General features: G+C 39.4%; 1 protein-coding gene across 8 annotated transcripts in view; it reads right to left on the bottom strand.

Moving 5' to 3' along the window:
* Window positions 1-18,002, bottom strand: part of Lama2 (laminin subunit alpha 2) — a 573,571-nt gene that overhangs the window by 144,940 nt on the left and 410,629 nt on the right. For 7 of the 8 annotated variants that reach the window (XM_028877376.1, XM_028877370.2, XM_028877371.2 and 4 more), the window contains 2 exons: window positions 16,461-16,654; window positions 689-831 (listed from right to left, as the gene is read on the bottom strand). In XM_028877376.1, coding sequence (XP_028733209.1) covers window positions 689-831; window positions 16,461-16,654 — 337 coding nt within the window. The remainder of the gene's footprint in view (window positions 1-688; window positions 832-16,460; window positions 16,655-18,002) is intronic. The other variant, XM_028877373.2, reaches the window with a different exon arrangement.

Raw genomic sequence — 18,002 nt, 5'->3', positions numbered from 1 at the left:
CTTGAATTGGTACCTTCAGAATCGCTTTCAAAGTTGCAAAAATGCTTTAATCTTGTTTGTTCAGTAATAATAAAGAGCAGTGAAAGCTTTCCTAGCTCACAGCGTAGGCAACTTGGAGATGGATGCCAGCACTTGATCTTTGGACCTACATTTGCATGGGTCAAAGGTCAATTTGCATGTATAAGTCATGTGTGCCTGTCCCTTCAGGACCTCCTGTAGGGGGCTGTCCAGTTCCTCTGCAGGAATGTAGAACTGAGAAACCACCAGTCACTTGTAGGGGAGTGGGAATGTAGTCAATATCATATTCTTCTTGTGAGAAGCAATTCACTTTCAGCCAAAATCACATTACTTCAGATTAATGCTTTTAATTTGAATTTTATTGGTTTTGCAGACTTCTGTAAGGATTAATTTGTTTTGATTTTATAGAGCTATAAGTATAAGGGGTACATACCTGATTTTATGTTTGCACATATTTAAGTCACATAATAAAACCTATTTAGGCCAAACAGAGGGGGATATAAGAGTATTTGCCTTTAATAGCACACTGCATATTGCATTCTTCCAGTTTGAAACATCAGTTTAGAGTTTGTTTTCCTGGAAGGAACATGTACAAATGATGGCCAGGACCATTTGGGAAGCCTCTGTCATCTCATCCCCTGGCCCTGAAGCTGTTCATGAATCTACCTACCTTGAGTTCTCGAGTTGTATTTTCAAGACCATAGAGAATTTTGTATGGAGCTGGCAGAGGACCAGTGAGGTTGATGTTCATGACCATCTGCTCCAGACGAGCCAGGTCACCAAGAAGAAGGCCTGTGCACTCATCTCCACAGACTGTGAAAGGGGAATAAGAAAGAACGTTTACTCGTGCCGAATACTCCAGCCAGACAATCAAAGACATCAGTTGTGGAAGAGTTGATGGTCCAAGCGTAGTTCTACGAAAGATGGCAAGATGGATGTCAGATAATTAACGCTATCATACTGACGGCAGCTGAAGAAAGAGGGGAGCAACAAAAGAGCAAGTTGTATTTGTCACTCAGACCCTGGAAGACAGAGGATGATTTGACTAGAGGGACCAAACAAGAAGAGCAGATTGAGGTTGCCCCGGGTGGAGGGTGAAGCGTGTTGATGAACTAGTAAAGGAAAGGCAAAACACAGAACATGAATCTGTGAGAACACGGCAGGAACACCACACCAGAATGTTCGCTGTGTCCAAACCTGCTGTACGTCTTCCATGGTACTGCATAGCATCTGTAGCAATTTCTCCCACAATGTCTTCATGTACCATGAAAGAGGTATAGCAGTATTATCGTGATAGATAGTCAAAAGATTTCGCATGTGTCTGCGTGTATGCACATGTAGGTACAGGTTCAGGTATACGTGTGGGGATGCTGAGTGAGTGTGTGGAGGTCAGAAATCAATGTTAGGGATCTTTCTTTATTACTCTAACTGGACCAGGAGTTACCATTTTGGCTAGACTGGCTGGTCAGCACGTTTCAGAGATGTTCATGTGTCCACCTCTCCAAAGTGGGTGATTACAGGAGTGTGTGGTCACACTCAACATTTTCCTTGGGTGCTGGGGGCATGAACGTAGGCCTTCATTATTGTGTGGCCAGCACTTTACTGACAGAGCCCTCTCCTTAACCCCCAACAGAATTTTTAAGCCCCCCAAAAAATAAGTTTTCTTTCTGCGATGATTTTTCCTTGTCTTGATGTTTACTTTTTGACCAGCATTTCCTCCTTTCCCCAAATCTTTTATCTCCCACAATGAGCTGCAGCTCCACAAATCTCTACTGTGACAATAAACTTTATCCAGTCTTGTAAACAATACACAGCTTCTAAAGGTAGGGCAAGATCTAATCTGTAAGGAACTGACTTTGCTAGTATCATTCATATTATCCCTAATGATCAGAAATGTTAACTATTCAAACTTCATAGTGGTAGAGAGGGTGTTGGTGGAGGTGGTAGAGAGAACTGGATGTTTGCCAGTCCATTGCCAAATTAAACTTAAAGTAGAATCACAGTTTCTAAAGAGAACATATATTCATTCTTTGGAAAATGTAAAGTGTATTTGCTTAATTTTGCATTTTTTTGAGACAAGGTCTTTCTCATTATAGCCCAGGCTAGCCTTGAATTTGCTATGTAGCCAAGGATGACCTTAAAATTATGACCTTCTGTCTTCTACCTTCCAAGTGTTGGGATTACAAGCATGAACTGCTGTGCCTGGCTTATGCAGTACTGGAAGCCAGGGCTCTGTGCATACTATGCAAGGACTCTCTCAACTAAGCTGCATCTCTAGCTCTGCACTTTGCACTTTTTAGTAAGACATGAATCTTTCCACCAAGAAGTATAGACTGATATGATTATACTATATACATAAATCCATGTAAACAGATACAAATTCTGTCTTCTAGTCTGCTGATGGATCAAAACCACATCCATGTTAGAAGACATACATACATACCATATATATGTATATGAAAACACTGAGTTCTGAAGCAGGATTGGCTCATGCCCCAGACTGGCAAGAATTCAATTAGTTCTCTAAACAGCACTCCCCTGAGCACTTAATGGAGAGGAAAACCATTTACAGAAGCTTGTAAACAAAGGGAGGTTGTACAGAGGGTGATTTTTTTTTTTTTTTTGATAGGACAGCAGTTAGAGGTGAGCTGCCATATCCCTTCACAGGGATTTAACAGCCCCAGCAGGGCTTTTAATAAATCAGCTCCCTGCAGGTGGCAGGTACAAGTGTGGCATGTCATCTGAGTTACTCTGCAAGCTCCTGACATTTTACAAGTGAGTGAACAAGAGGCTCTGGAGGCAGGAGCTAAAGTCTAGAGCTAGAACCATGTCTCTTACTGTTCCAACTAGAATGAAATGGAGAATTTCTGCACCATGGAGACACAATGAAAAGGAAGAAAGAACAGTGACTTCTTCACACCCTTGGGCAGCGAGAGCTTCAGTAGACCTGTCAGCATTCAATCATGGTAGAGAACACATCACAAGACACAATTAAGTGCTGGCTGGTCTAAAGATATGAACATCATCAGTGCGGCTCTCAAACACAATTGGGGCTCTGAACCACTGGGAGAGCTTTCAGATCTTCAGAGGACTAGGCAACCTTCGGAGAGGTGAAGGGATGCCACGCTTTCTGATTCTCATGCTGAGAATGTACTTCCCTGAGAAGCTCTCAAGAGACACTGATACTGCTGGCTGGGCATGACCCTGGGTAAGAGGCAGACCAGCAGTCTTGGCAGTGCTTGGGAGCTTAATAGAAATGCAGAGGCCTGGGAATAGCCACCTACACAATCCACATTTCACAAAGATTCCATGTAACCCCCCCCCCCACACACACACACAAATCTAGACAGATAGCTGGAGGCCAGGGGTTCTCAACTAGGGATGTACCACAGAATCAAAGAAATTCACAATGTGTTCATGCCTGGGCCTTCCCCTTTCCATCTCCTGGAGACTTGGGTTCAATATGTCCATGAAAAACTTCAGCCATCAGTATTTCTAAAGGATTCCAGTTGCCTGTTGCAGTCAGTGTTTTGAAAGAGTGTGCCCTATTACAAATGGTGGGGTTGCACAATACCCAAAGGAGGATGTTACTTAGCTTGTGGTCTCCTCTGTTGTTGCTAGAGTTTTCCGCCTTGCCCACAGTCAGGACAAATCTTTGTCACCCGCCAGTCCCACAGCTGCTCAGACCCAACCAAGTAAACACAGAGACTTATATTGCTTACAAACTGTATGGCCGTGGCAGGCTTCTTGCTAACTGTGCTTATAGCTTAAATTAGTCCATTTCCATAAATCTATACCTTGCCACGTGGCTGGTGGCTTACCGGCATCTTCACATGCTGCTGGTCATGGCGGCGGTGGCAGTGTCTCTTGCCTTCCTGTTCTTTTATTTCTCCTCTCAGTTAGTCCCGCCTATACATCCTGCCTAGCCACGACCAATCAGGTTTTATTTATTGACCAATCAGAGCAACTTGACATACAGACCATCCCCCAGCACAGCCAAGTGCAGACCATCTCAGACACCTGCACTCAGGCCCATGGTCCTAATCATCCTCTATGCGGACCTGCTGGGTAACACCACAAAGAACCCAAGAAGGGCTCCCACAGGACATACAGAACATCCCACAGCACTCTGTCTGGGACATTTCATCTTCACCCACCTGGTTCCTAAGTGTTCTGTTCAAATGTGTGACTTTTTCAGAAGGGAAGGTTTGATGACTGAAGCTACCATTAAGTGAACTAATAAGTCACAAGACACTCTTGTATTCCTCATGTTTTTCCAATTGAACCCTTGTGATTGATTTTACTGGCTAGTATATTTTCTTGTTTACATATTTATAAATGGTTTCTCCTTGACATTAGAACAGACTTTAAACATCTTTGCCACAGTGTCTAGGCCACTGTACACAGTAAAAATCTAATGAATGTTTGTGCATTATTATCTTTGTGAAAGAAGGATAAGAAAATATTTTGGAAGAAGAACAGCAGGGACCAATAGTTGAAGAAGGCATATGACATAATTATACACATCATGAACAGGAGAGAAAAACAGGGAGGTGGGAGTTTGGGATCAGAGAGAGAAAAGTGTTGGTCACAACAGAATATGACAAGAGACTTTTTTTTTTAGACATAGGAAATGTCTAAAAGTGAGAATGGTATGTTTGATAGCCAATGGAGAGCCATATAGATGTATAAGGAATACAAACTAGAATAATAACAATAGTTGGAGGAAACATAGTAACCTGCTGACTAGAGGGGAAGAGATCGTCAGGAATCAAGGGAGATGGCTGTTCTTATTACAGTCCTGGGAATACACCTAGAGGATTTTATATCCCACAACCGATATCCTTGCTTATCTGTGTTTATTGCTTCTGAACTCACAAAAGCTAAGAGACAGAATGAGCTCAGATGTCCGTCAACTGACGAATGAACAACGAAAGTGTGGTATATGTGCACAACAGAACTGTATTCAGTTACAAAGAAAAATGAAATTATGAACTTTGAAGGTAAGTGGGTAGAAGTAGAAAAACATTATAATGAGTGAGATAACCTAGGCATGGAAAAACAAACACTGTATGTTCTCCCAATGAGTACACGCAAGTACTGCTATTTACTGGTGACCCAGAGGAATGTACTGTAATGGAGGAGATGGGGGGGGGGGCAAAAAGTGGGAAGAATGACTGGGAAAGAACACATTTAGGTTATGGACTAAGATGTTCATTTCTGGATGGGTTGAACAGATCTACAACTTCTTTGCTTTTACTACCATTAAGAAGCGAGAGTCTATATTACTTCCTCCCAATTCTGGATTGACTTTGCAATATACTCTTATCCACAGAATATGACAAGAGACTTGTTTTTGGTAGGCTTAGGTTTTGGCCTCAAAGATTCAAAGATTTTACTTTCACATTCTTAGACCTCTGTTTCCCAGAGTATAGTCCCAGGTTAGCCTCATTAAGAGACAGGCAGCATGGCAGGAAGAAGGGCTTAAACCTCATTGTCACCAACGGGGACCCCACCATGTAATTAAGACGTGAGCAATATTTGCTCAATGTTTGGAGTTATGGTTTGCAATGTAGATTCACACTAGGGACTTTAAAGTCTCAATTAATACGTTAAAAAAAAAAAACAAGCATTTGTAACAATTCTCAATATTATTGTCTTAAAGGGTTGGGCATCCAGCTCAGGGGCAAAGTACTTCTTGCCTACCCCACAAATAACCCTGGGTTCTATTCTCAACACATGAACCCCTGCTACATGCACCTATGTACACACACACACACACACACACACACACCGCTATGAAAAAATGACGATTTTTTTCCCCAATGAATTCCATTTCATTCTAGTGAAGTTGAATTTAGAGAAGGTATTTTCAGAATATAAGTAGTAATTTGATCTTTTTTCGATCTCAGAACATATTTAACATGTTGTCTTTCTATGCTTTTTAGGGTTGTGTATTCATCCAAAATCCTTTGATAGTACTTTCTCTAATTTGTTTATTTTGGTATAACTTATCTATTCTAAGAATGAATTGGACTAGACTATTTATTATTGAATTGGTAGGGGATCCTTATTGAGTGGTTCCTGAAATTTCCAAGAAAAGGATCCACGGGTTTTTTGTTTGTTTATTTTTGGTTTTTTTCCCTGTTCATTTCATACAAGACCATCCCAAGAACTAGAATGCAGAAGTACTGATTGATGCAGAAGGTTGATATATGGTAAATACCACAGAACAAATTGCTGAGCTAGGATGCCAAGATGCACAATGATGACTGAGCTTCTTCCTTTTGTTCTATGCCCATCTGTCTGCTTTGGTTCCCTTTCAGTTGTTGAAGTGAAATGTACTTTATTGCCTCTTCAAGAACTCATCCATGCCATTTTATGTCTTTGGGTCCAAGGATCTACTATTAGATCCTGTGTTATGCTCTCTGCATTTGCGTCTTAGGGAGCAAAGCATATTTCCATAAGTGAAAGGTAAGTTTTATAGTATTCTCTAGGTATTACACTCACATCTGTCTGAATGGCTCAGAAAGACTTATGAATATAATAGCCATGGGGGATTTTTCAAAGCTTCTCTTCAACTCATTCGTTGAGTTTTAAGGTACACACATTGATGGGGGTTGTACCGTTTACATAATGATTTGTCATTTTATTGTGATGTGAAATATTTCACTTATGCTACAAGCTACTTTTCTTTGACCTTAAAATGTATGAAGTGTATGGTAACAGACACCAGAGATGCCATGCAAATGAAAAACAAATTTAATTCACTTTGATAGGAAGATCTGAGGAGCGTAGAGACACATGGGTATTCACATTCTATAAACAATGGCTCTCTGACAAGGCTGCTGTGTAAATTAGTACCTACCTCATAATCAGGACATCCTCCAAACCTCTCTAAACCATTCTCCTAATTCAATAATATGGATAAGCTTATAAAGTGAGAGCTTGCCGAAAATGCATGAGAGTAAAAGCAAATATTTCAAGACTATGATTAGATTTTACATGACTAAATGTTTCCGAGCCTTGGCCTATAAAAGTGTCAGGATAAATTTGTGTCTAATATTAACAAATGCAGTACTAAATTCAGATTGTTATAGCTGGGCACATGTAAGGGGCAAATCGTGTAGCCGATATTACACATCTTTCTGTTAGCAATTAGTTCAAAATATTGCGTTTCTACCAGAATCCCCCATGCATAGTAATTACTGGCTTACTGTCACAAAAAAAATTCACAAAGTGCATTTAAAGCAAAGAAGCTGGAGCTGAAATGAGTATACTGGGCATTTGGAAAAGGCCAAACCCTTTAACCAGTTTTCAGTAGAAATACATAAATTGTCTGCTCCAATCAACTAGGGATAGATGAATGTAAATTCACATTTTGAACAAAAAATAAAATATACTATAATGTGTATATTTTAAATTAATTAGGAGGACTGAAAGACACTGATACATCTCTGGTTCTGGGTGTTTTTTGTTTTTGTTTTTTTTGTCTATCTTCCCCTTGGTCCCTTGAAAAAGGAACTTTTAAGCAGGGCAGATAGTATACACTTGCAACCCTTGTGTTCTGGAGGAAAAGGCATGAGAGTGGCAAGTTCAAAATCAGCCTGGGATACATGGAGAATGCTAAGCCCAACTGGAGGTGACACCGTGAGATGCTTGCTTTAAGAAATAAGACAACAACAAATGGGAACTTACCAGATTTAGAGCTTATTAAAACAGATTCTGCAATACTTCATTGTTTATGTCAGTATCTGATATAAGAATTTGAATTCAGACTTATTCAAAAGGTTTCTTCACCTTCTGTTTCTTTTGTTAGAGAGGGAAGTATTTGGTAAGTGTTAGAATAGCATCAGAAGACCAATGAAGAGAAAGCTGTTCTTTCCTATCCACCACCTCTAGGCAGAGACACGGATTGTCTGCTTGCTGAGAGTTAATCCAGTTGGGTGGGCTAATGACCTAGTTAAGGGACCACCCTTAGGAAGGCAGGTTCACCTTAAACCATGCTAAAGAGGCAGAAAAATTATCCCTGTAAGGAGATAATGTACTTTTTCTTCCCTGAGTTCCTGCCACCTTGAACAGTCCCTTTGAATCTCCATGAGACTCAGCTGGGTCAGAGTGCCTTTCTGAATCCCAATTAGATGTAAGTCCTCCTTTTCCTTCTCTTCTGTCTTTTCATTCTGGATGCCCATCAGACCGCACACTGCTTTTTCTGGTGCTTTAGGCTTCCTTAGTCTTCCTCCAAAGCCCACCTCCCTGCTGTGTGGCTGTCTGTTTACCTTGTGGCTCACATCCACACAGTCTTAACTCAGGCAACATGGCTTTTTTCCTTTCTCTTCTGTATTCTTCTCCTTCAGAAGCTGCTGAAATTTACAGCTTGCCTGCCCTAAAGTTGTCGTCTTCTTCTCCTTCCTCCTCCTCCTCCTCCTCTTCTTTTCCCCCCTTCTTCCTCCCTCTGCTCCTCCCCCTCCTCCTCTTTCTCTTTCCCTCTCCTCCCCCCTCCTCCTCCCCCTCCTGTCTTCTTCCTTCTTCTATAAATCTGCCACCCCCAGGCTTCTGTTTAAGTTTGTTCTTTTATCAATGAGACTAATCATTCCAGCAGTGGTCCCTTGTTGTTTCTCTGGTATCTTCAGGTAACAACAAAAACAATCTCCCAAATTTCCAGTAATGTAAAGTTAGGCAGAGGTTCAGAAATTTGTACATGGAGAAGTTGTAAAGCACAAATGTGTATGCCATTTAAACTAAATCAAATTATGTAAGATGAGAAAGGTAACCCTGGGAGAGAGCTCAGACAGTCCAGTGCTTGCCACACAAACACGAGGACCTGAGTTTGATCCCCAGGATACACTTAAAAATCTAAATATGATGGCACAAACTTGTAGTACTATCATTGGTGAGCCAGAGTCAGATGGCTATCTCGGGCTTAACAGCGAGCCAATCCAGACTACTCAGTGAGTCCTGGACCAGTGAGAGACCCTGTCTCAAAAAAAAAAAAAAAAAACCAAGGTAGACAGAACTTGAGGATGAATGAAACTTGAAATTGTCCTCTGCCCTCCACGTACATACACATAAATGCATGCATACTAGCACACATAAAGAGTACACAGAGAGACACACCCATGCACACATGCATGCACACACACATGCACTTGGTGCACACACAAAGTAAAATTAAATGGGAAAAATAAAGCAGTAAAGACAAGGCTATTGCAGTTCAAGATGATGTAGTTTTGCAAACGTGAAATAGAACTTTAAACACATATGAATACCACAAGAATATAGCTTTTCTTTTTTTTTCTTTTTGCCTATCTAACAATCACACACTAGTGGGCAAAGTGCTTTGTCATCACTCTCTTATTTGATGCTCACAGCAGTTTAGTGAGGATCAAAACATTCATGGCCAGTGGTTAGGAATGTAGAAAGAATGAATACAGAAACTTAAAGGGGAGAGGAATTGTAGGGAGAGTCCAAGAGTGGTTTTCGGTGATTTAAAGTATCTAGAATTAGAGATAATTCTGAAAAATGTGATTCAGTCTAAGCCAAGGAAATACTTGATCAGAAATTGATGAGATATTCAAAGTGCCTTGCCTTTAAAAATGACCAAAGAGTTCAAAGGAGCAGTCAGGGTCTGCCCTGGCTTGCTTCCTATTGCTATACTAAATACCATGATCAAAAAGGAACTTGGAGAGGAATGGGCTTATTTTATTTTACAGCTGATAATCCACCATGACAGCAAGTCAGGACAGGAACTCAAGGCAGGAACCTGGAGACAGAAACTGGAGCAGAAGCCATTGGAGAAGATTGTTTACCAACTTGCACTTCATAGGCTGCTCAGTTTGTTTCCTTACACACTCCAGGACCACCTGGGCAGAAATGACATCACTCATAGTGGGCTGGACCCTCCCACATAAATCTTTAATAAAAATAATGTCCCAGTTTTTTTCTTCAATCTGATGGAGACATATTTTCATTTGAGAATCACCCTTCTCAGATGACCCAAGCTTGTGCCAAATTAACAAAAAGCTAACTAGCACAGGCTGTCTTTATAAAGACAATATGTAGCTTTTCCATTCTAGAGACTATGAAATCATGTCTATAAAAACTATCTCACTTTGACCAATATATGATTCTTCTCTTCTTTGCAAAAGGGGCCAATAAACCTTTTGGGCCTATCCAGAGTAAAAAAAACCAAAGTAGAGTTTAGTTCACTCTTAAATGAAAGCCTGATTAAAATAAAAGCAATAATGATCAGTAATCTTCATAAATTGACTGCTCGGTGCCTTAATTTGCTTATGGCATGGGGTTGTCAATGTGGTATAAAGAATGTTTAGGCCCATCTGGAATCAGCCTCACAAATACTGTTTCACACAATAGTAGCATGGAACAATGTTGAGTAGGCTGTCGATGAGAAAAAGAAGCCTGTTCTACTGAAAGAGCAGATAAATAGAGGAAGGCACAGAAGCAGCCTAAACAGACTGTTCTGCACTTGGATTTGAACATGACATCATGACTTACAGTTCTAGAAAGCCATGGCAAACATACATTGAGAGTAGGACTGTGCAAAGGAACCTATTTGAGAACTAAGTGATGGTAGAGACGGCATGAAATTTAGGGGTGAGGACAAAGGGTGATCATATGCAAAGTCACCGATTAATAAATCACTCCAGGGGGTCTTTTCAAATCATCCTTTGGAGCAGTAAGTATTGTTTATTTTTGCAATGATAACAGCATCCCCCTTTTTTGTTCCTGCTTCTGTGTATAGGAAAGAGTAAGTGCTATCATTAATCATCTTTGATTATAATGAATTAACAATATTCTAGTGATCACAAGGGACTGTATATCACGGTGGTGAGATGCTTGCTGGCAACTAGCTATCAAGAACAAGAATCTTGGGCCACTAAGAAGACCTGGTGAATAAGGATGATTGCCACCAAATCTGATAATCTGATTTCAATTCTTGCAACTTACATGGTGTAAGGGAGAATCAACTCCTCAAGTTGTCCTCTGTCCTCCACATGAATTCCATAGCATATGCAGCACCCTCACCAATAAAGAAATAAATACAAAACAAGATATAAGGAGAAGCACCTTCATTGTGTCTCTGCAGAATTGCAGAATCAAGAACACTTCGTGATTGCTACTGCAATGCTGATAAGAGGGGCATCATCATATATGCCATATTTTAAATAAGCTGTGATATAAGTAACAAAATAGATATATAACAGATACCTCTTATGCAGTGACTATAAAAGTAAGCACGAATTTGATATTTATAAGACACGAGATGGTATTTTGGGTACACTCTATGGAGTAACATTTTGCCAAAGTTACTAATTTTAATTGCAGTTCCCCAGGAGTGTTCTATATTTTACTCTGTCACTCATGGTCTATTTTAAACATTGTATGACTTATTCTGTTAACTATGAATTTTAAGAAAATAGGATGTGAACAAATCAAGTTTTGTGTTTCACATACAAAACTTTTTGCATTGAATATATAATGGCTTTCTCATTCATTCTCAAATTTCAGAGTAGGTGGGTAATCTTATTTTATGAAATGACATGTCAATTATGAATGAGGGTTTAGACAGGAGAATGGATTTGTATAATTCTACTTATTAAACAGAAATCCTGTTTTGAGAATTACAATAAAATATTCAGAACTTACACCTAACGAATAAAATTGTTCAACTGTCTTAAGTAACTCCGTTTTTCTTTGTTTTAAACTGATAATTTGGGGCTGGAATGAAGCTCAGTAGTAGACTGTCTGGCTAGCATGCAAAGGAACCTCTGAGTTTGATGCTTAGAGACAAAGAAAGAGAAAAGATATGAAATTAACCTAAATGCCAGCCTCATGTATCTTTTCTACTTCAATGATGCACAATCTTTGTAGACAAATTCTGATGTATATGTATGGTTCTTGATTAAATATATGATCTCTTAAAACTTAGAGACAGCCTCTAAGAGAAAAAGAATGACCTGGGGTTGCTAAGATGGCTCAGCAGGTAAAGGGGCTTGCTCCCAAACCTAATAGCATTTGTTTGATCATCTAGATTCATAAGGGGGAGAGAGAAAGAAATTCCTGGAAGTTGTTCTCTGACCTCTGTACACATGCTGTTGCCTTTATGCATCCACACAAGTACACACAGGCACACACAGGTACAAACACACACACACACACACACACACACACACACACATACACACACTAAATAAATAAATAAATAAATAAATACATAATTATATAGAAATTTTCAAGTTCAATGAAATATTTTTAAAAACAAATAACATAAAGTTTATCTAACATGTTAGTTAAGTTAATGGGTCTTCTGATCACTATCCAGTCTCATCCTGGTGGGTTTCATATTACTCTACTATACCTTACTTGTCTTCTACACTATGCTCTGTGTATCTCATTTGAATTCTTTTGATGCTAATCACCAGGAAGCTGATGGAAGTACAAAACCAGCTCTCAGTAACATGTACAGATACACTGCAAGAATGAACAAGAATGCATGGAGGGTTGAAGATTGTACCTAAAAAATGGGAAGCTCCCAAGCAAGGTGAGCTTCTACAAATTGCTATTATGATGAACCTGTTAGTGGCTAAAGGAATGCTTTAGGTGATGCCTGACATCTGAACTAGGAATCTGAAGTTTCCTGGTATTAGTGATGCCTTTTACTGATTCTATTCAGTGCAGTTAATTGCTATGATGGGGTCTAAATTCAGCTTACTGTGAGACTCTGAAGTCTCCATATTTCCTAATGAAAGATTATTGTACACATTTATTGTTATTATAATGGAAATATAATATATAGAATGATTGCATTTGGTAGGAAATTCTCCAATCCACTCTCACTTGATTTCTGTTTGAGACAGTGTCTCATGAAACCCAGGTTGTCTTCAGACTTGTGAAGTAGCCAAGGATGACCTTGAACTGCTGATCCTTTTGTCTCGTTTCCATTCCCCAAGTGCTAGGTTACAAGTATTCACCATCACACCAGGCTGAAGTCTTTTTTTTATATACAGTGAATTCCTAGCTTTGGCTTGCTGGTCAATGAGGCCCATAAACAACCAATAGACATTTACAGAAATTTAGGCAGTGACAGGCATCTCATGATTTCTTCTGCATTGTCCAAATTCTATAGCATAAATTATTATCTTTCATTAAACAAATATTGAGTCTGTGTTCACTTTCTACAAATGCACAGCTCTCCTAAAATAACACAATGAAGAAGCCTAGGCCATAATCTTGTATGCAAATGTTCTACATAACACAGTACCATGTACAATGACTATACATGATGAAAAAAATTTAGATGTAAATAAAAACCTAAAACTAAAACCAAAACATTTAAGTATGTAATATGAGTCAATATCAATTGTGTTTCTTTAAGAATTAATAAAAGAAAACAAGATCAATTCTCATATACTCCATACAAATAAACCATCGGTGTGGTATCTAGTTTCTACCAAGCAGAGACATGTTCTTTTCTGCAGTCAACACCACACTCACTGACAACAGCACAGACATTCATTTTTCTTACTCCTTCTCATATTCTGTCTCCCTCACTGGGGTCCTTCTCCTAACTCACACCCCCAGGCCTTATAAAAAACCCACTGTGACCCCATGCGATGAAGTAGGCCCCACGGATAAGACACATCAGGTCAATCTGTTCTTTGGTCCCTTGATCTCGTTTAGCTTGGGGATAGAGAAGTCTCTTACAAAGAGAATTGAGAATGAGCCAGAGTTTTGTCCTCACTGAATCTTGTTTTCTTAAGTCATTTTCAAAGTAGGGGTGTGAATTAGGAGCTGTGAGCTGGGGGAGGGGAGCAGTGTAAGAAAACCACAGTATGTTTGCTCTAAACCATAGAAACTCTAAAAGGTAGGAAAGGAAGAAAGGTCTAGAGTTGCTTTGCATGACAGTTCTTACAGTCGATCTAAAGAAAGGTGGAAGGCAGGCCCAGAAGCTAGAGGGAACCACTCAGCCTGGAGGAAGACTGTAGAAAAAACGTCTACCTACACAACACAGATGTAAATAGTGTAGAATAGGGATCTAGACAGAAAACAATTCCACAATTTAACAGCTTTTATGGGATAAAAATCACTATACTATTCCAGAAGAAATTAAAATCTCCAGGATACAATAATGGATGTGAATACCATGTTGAACAAGTGCAAATGGACAGACATGGACAGGTCATGTGACTCTGTCAGTATAGGGTCAGTACTGTCATCAATGAATAGCAGATGGAACATGTGAAAATTAGAGATACATGGCAGTGATGAGTTAAGTTTTCTTATGATGCATGAATTTAATATGTAAGTAAAGAATTAATCACCAGAAAAAGAACACAAAGCTAGCTTGACTGGAAAAATCACAATTTTTTTTAAATAAGTGTCTAGAAAGTAATCCTTTTAATTTCATATTTTTCTGACTTTAGTGTGCTACTATTTAATTTTTGCATGCCACATTAAACATTTTTTTAAACTGATGTCTGAATAATTAATAAAATTGATTATTTATAGTTCAAGGATTGTTGAGCTGTGTCTATATATTACTTAGCTAGTTATATCATGTAAATGAGGTAATTTGAAGGCAATGCTGTGGGACATTTGGCAATGCACTAAAAAATATTTATTTATTTATTTGTTTGTTTGTTTGTATGTGTGTGGGCACCTGTGCTGTAGTGCAGGTGGGCAGGTCAGAGGACAACTTGTGGAAGCCATATCTCTTCTTCTATGTGGGTTTCAGAGACTGATGAGATTGTGAGGCTTGGTAGGAAGTGCCTTTGCCTGCAGAGCTCTCTTGCTGGCCCGGGGTCTACTTTAAAGATTATCTTTTAAGTAAACACATTTAGAGTGGATATATGTATGTGTGTGTATGTATATATGTATGTATATATGTATATATGTATGTATATGTATGTATATGTGTGATAAAATAACACTACTATCAAACATATTACATTGGCATATCGTATTTATAGTTTTTCCTCACACCAACCCTCACACTTATTTTTACTTGTTTTTCCCCATCATGGTGCAAAGATTAAATGCAGATCTTTGTGGAGGCAAGGTAAGCACTCAAACACTGAGTCTCATCCATAGCCTCTTTTACTTCAAACACTACATATTTTCATTAAAGAGAGTTGGAATACAAAGAAAACCCTGCTTTTGGATTTTGAAAATGACTTGTGTCTCTGCATAGGTGTGTGTGTGTTTCTGCATGTGTATGTGCACACGAGTGTAGGTGCCCGTGGAGGTCAGAAGAATACTTTGAATCCCCTTGAGCTGGAGTTACAGGCAGTTCTGAACCTCCTGACATGGGTCTCAGCATGGGACTTAGTGACAGCAAGTACTCTTAACCTCTGAGCTATCTCCTCAGTCCCCTGCCCAGTTAGTTGTTTTGTTTTGTTTTGTTTGCTTTTTTATTTCCCCAAGTGCTCGAGTCTTACTATTTTGACCTAGTTTTAAACCCAGCTTTAGCTTTGGAGGTAGCTTTTTAGAAAACCAGAGCACAAGCGAAAGTTCTTCTTAAAACTGCAACTCAGAATTAGATGCTCATAAGACATGAAAACAGGGAAGACTGTCATGCATAAACACATGGAAATATGTAACTCTTGCAATAAAATGTGATGAAACAAATTTCTTTAAGAAAAAGCATAGCACGGTTCAATACTCTCCTTTTAACTCTTTAAATAATTTACTCTAGATTTGAATTGATGTAAGATCCAGTATTACATATTTAACTACTGAATCCAATGTTATTTCAACACTGAATCCAGAATCAGGAGAGATGAAAGACAGTGGGAGAAAGAGAGGAAGAGGAAAGGTGTGTGTGTGTGTGTGTGACAGAGAGAGAGAGAAAGAGAAAGAGAGAGGAGAAACAAGCCATCTTCCCACTGTTTACTCTGTATGGAAAAAAAAAAGCTTAAATACTTGAGTGCATTATAACTGCATCCGAGGTTTATAGTTTGCAATGAAGTCACAAAGCATTATGTAAACGCTGGGGAAAGAAGTCAGTCGTAATTCAAGGCTTAAAACGCCTATCCAGCCAATTACAAATTCAGGAGGATTCTAAAAGATTAAATAGTCTTGGATCTTTAATCTGTCACAAAGGCAATGCCAACTTTAGGCAAAATGGTAAATCCTGAGATGGGCAAAAATAAGACTTGCCTGGAGGAGCTTTGTTGTAGGTCTTCCATGAATTGACTAAAGCATGCTGAGGATTTTCTCAGCTGCTCTTGGCTCAGCAGGATGGAGACAAAAAAAATAAAAATAAAAATAAAAATAAAGTAAACCAGCATGGGGAACAGCAGAAGGTGGGTAGATAGCTTCAGAGAGGAGGTAGAGTAGCAGAAGTTACTGCAAACATGGAAATATCGGGCTGATTGGGTCAGAGACAGACGTGGAACTCGCAGCTGAGTTAGTATACGTACAGACACACGCTGCGCCCTCCCGTGCATGCCAGGGCTCGCAGCCATCACACTTCCTTCCTGTGGCTCCAGGGCGGCACGTGCAGAGTCCCGTGACTGCGTCACAAGGAACAGGCAGGGAGCCATAAGGATCACACTCACATTCTTGGCAGGAACCTCCAGGACTGCTTGGACTGCCAGTGTAGCCTGGGGCACATCTAGGTTGGAATGGGACAAAACAATGGAGATTAAGTCACATTCTTAAATCTGCTAGGTGTGTGTGTGTGTGTGTGTGTGTGTGTGTGTGTGTGTGTGTGTGTTGCTAGGGACTGAGCCTCGGGTCTTGCACATGATAACATATACTCTGTATCTCTTTTCAATTTTTTTTTTTTTTTGGTTTTTCAGGACAGGGTTTCTCTGTGTAGCTTTGTGCCTTTCCTGGATCTCACTCTGTAGACCAGGCTGGCCTTGATCTCACAGAGATCCGCCTGCCTCTGCCTCCCCGAGTGCTGGGATTAAAGGCATGCGCCACCACTGCCCGGCGTCTCTTTTCAATTTTTGTTTTCAGAAAAGCTATCACTAAGTTGCCCAGGCTGGTCTTGAACTCAGTGTGTAGCCCAGACAGGCTTTGAACATGCCATCCTCCTTCCCGAGCCTTCTGAGCAGCTCTGATGATGGGTCTGTGTTCACTGGCCTGGCTTGGTCATTACCATTCTAATATAAGATAACAAGTGTTCAATGAAAATATTATTTACACAGAGAAACCCTGTCTCGAAAAACCAAAAAAAAAAAAAAAAAAGAAAAAGAAAACATTATTTAAATAAAACCCCTGAAGTTATTGCTTAACATCTACACATGAAATGACTGTATTCTAAGCAGGTTCAGATTGATTAAATCTTCCAAGGGTTCAGTGCAAGACTAACTAAGGTGAAGCGTGGGAGGGGCTCTCTATTATAGGGACAATCAAGAGCTTAAGCATTTTTAGACCCTGACTGCACTGGGCAGGTCAAAGGTGATTTAAATGATCTAAGAAGCTCTCATAAGTGGAACAAATTTATCTGGAAGGTTACAATAGAAACTTAACAAAGACCTTTGGTTTAATTTAGCTGAATGGAAGCAATTTTTAGGGAAATATAACCTAATCGCTTCTATGCTAGAGATGATAAATTCAAAGCTATAACAACATCTGAGAATTGCAAAAACAATTCAGACCATTCACATTTGATAGTATATGACCCTGCTCGACCATAAACCGCATGAACTACCAGCTCTTACTGATTTCTGCATTAATGCATAATAAAATGATGGATTTCTGTGAACACTCTGCTTTCAGACAGCAATTGTGACCTTACTATATATTCTTTTAGTCTTTTCTACACACCTGCTTTGGTGTGCAGATAGTGAGTGATAATTTCAATATATAAAGTTGGCTGCAACATAAAATATTTATAAAATAAATTGCTAAAGATGATCCCATTTTTGTTTTTTTGTCATGATCCTACTGGTGTTCACAAAAGCACTAAATGAATATTCACATAAACATAATCCCAAAGGACATAGCAGACA

Source organism: Peromyscus leucopus, chromosome 8a (assembly GCF_004664715.2).
Source record: "Peromyscus leucopus breed LL Stock chromosome 8a, UCI_PerLeu_2.1, whole genome shotgun sequence".
Lineage (NCBI taxonomy): Eukaryota > Metazoa > Chordata > Mammalia > Rodentia > Cricetidae > Peromyscus > Peromyscus leucopus.
Note: the sequence above shows the minus strand (reverse complement) of the source record. Positions and strands in the feature narration are given on the sequence as shown.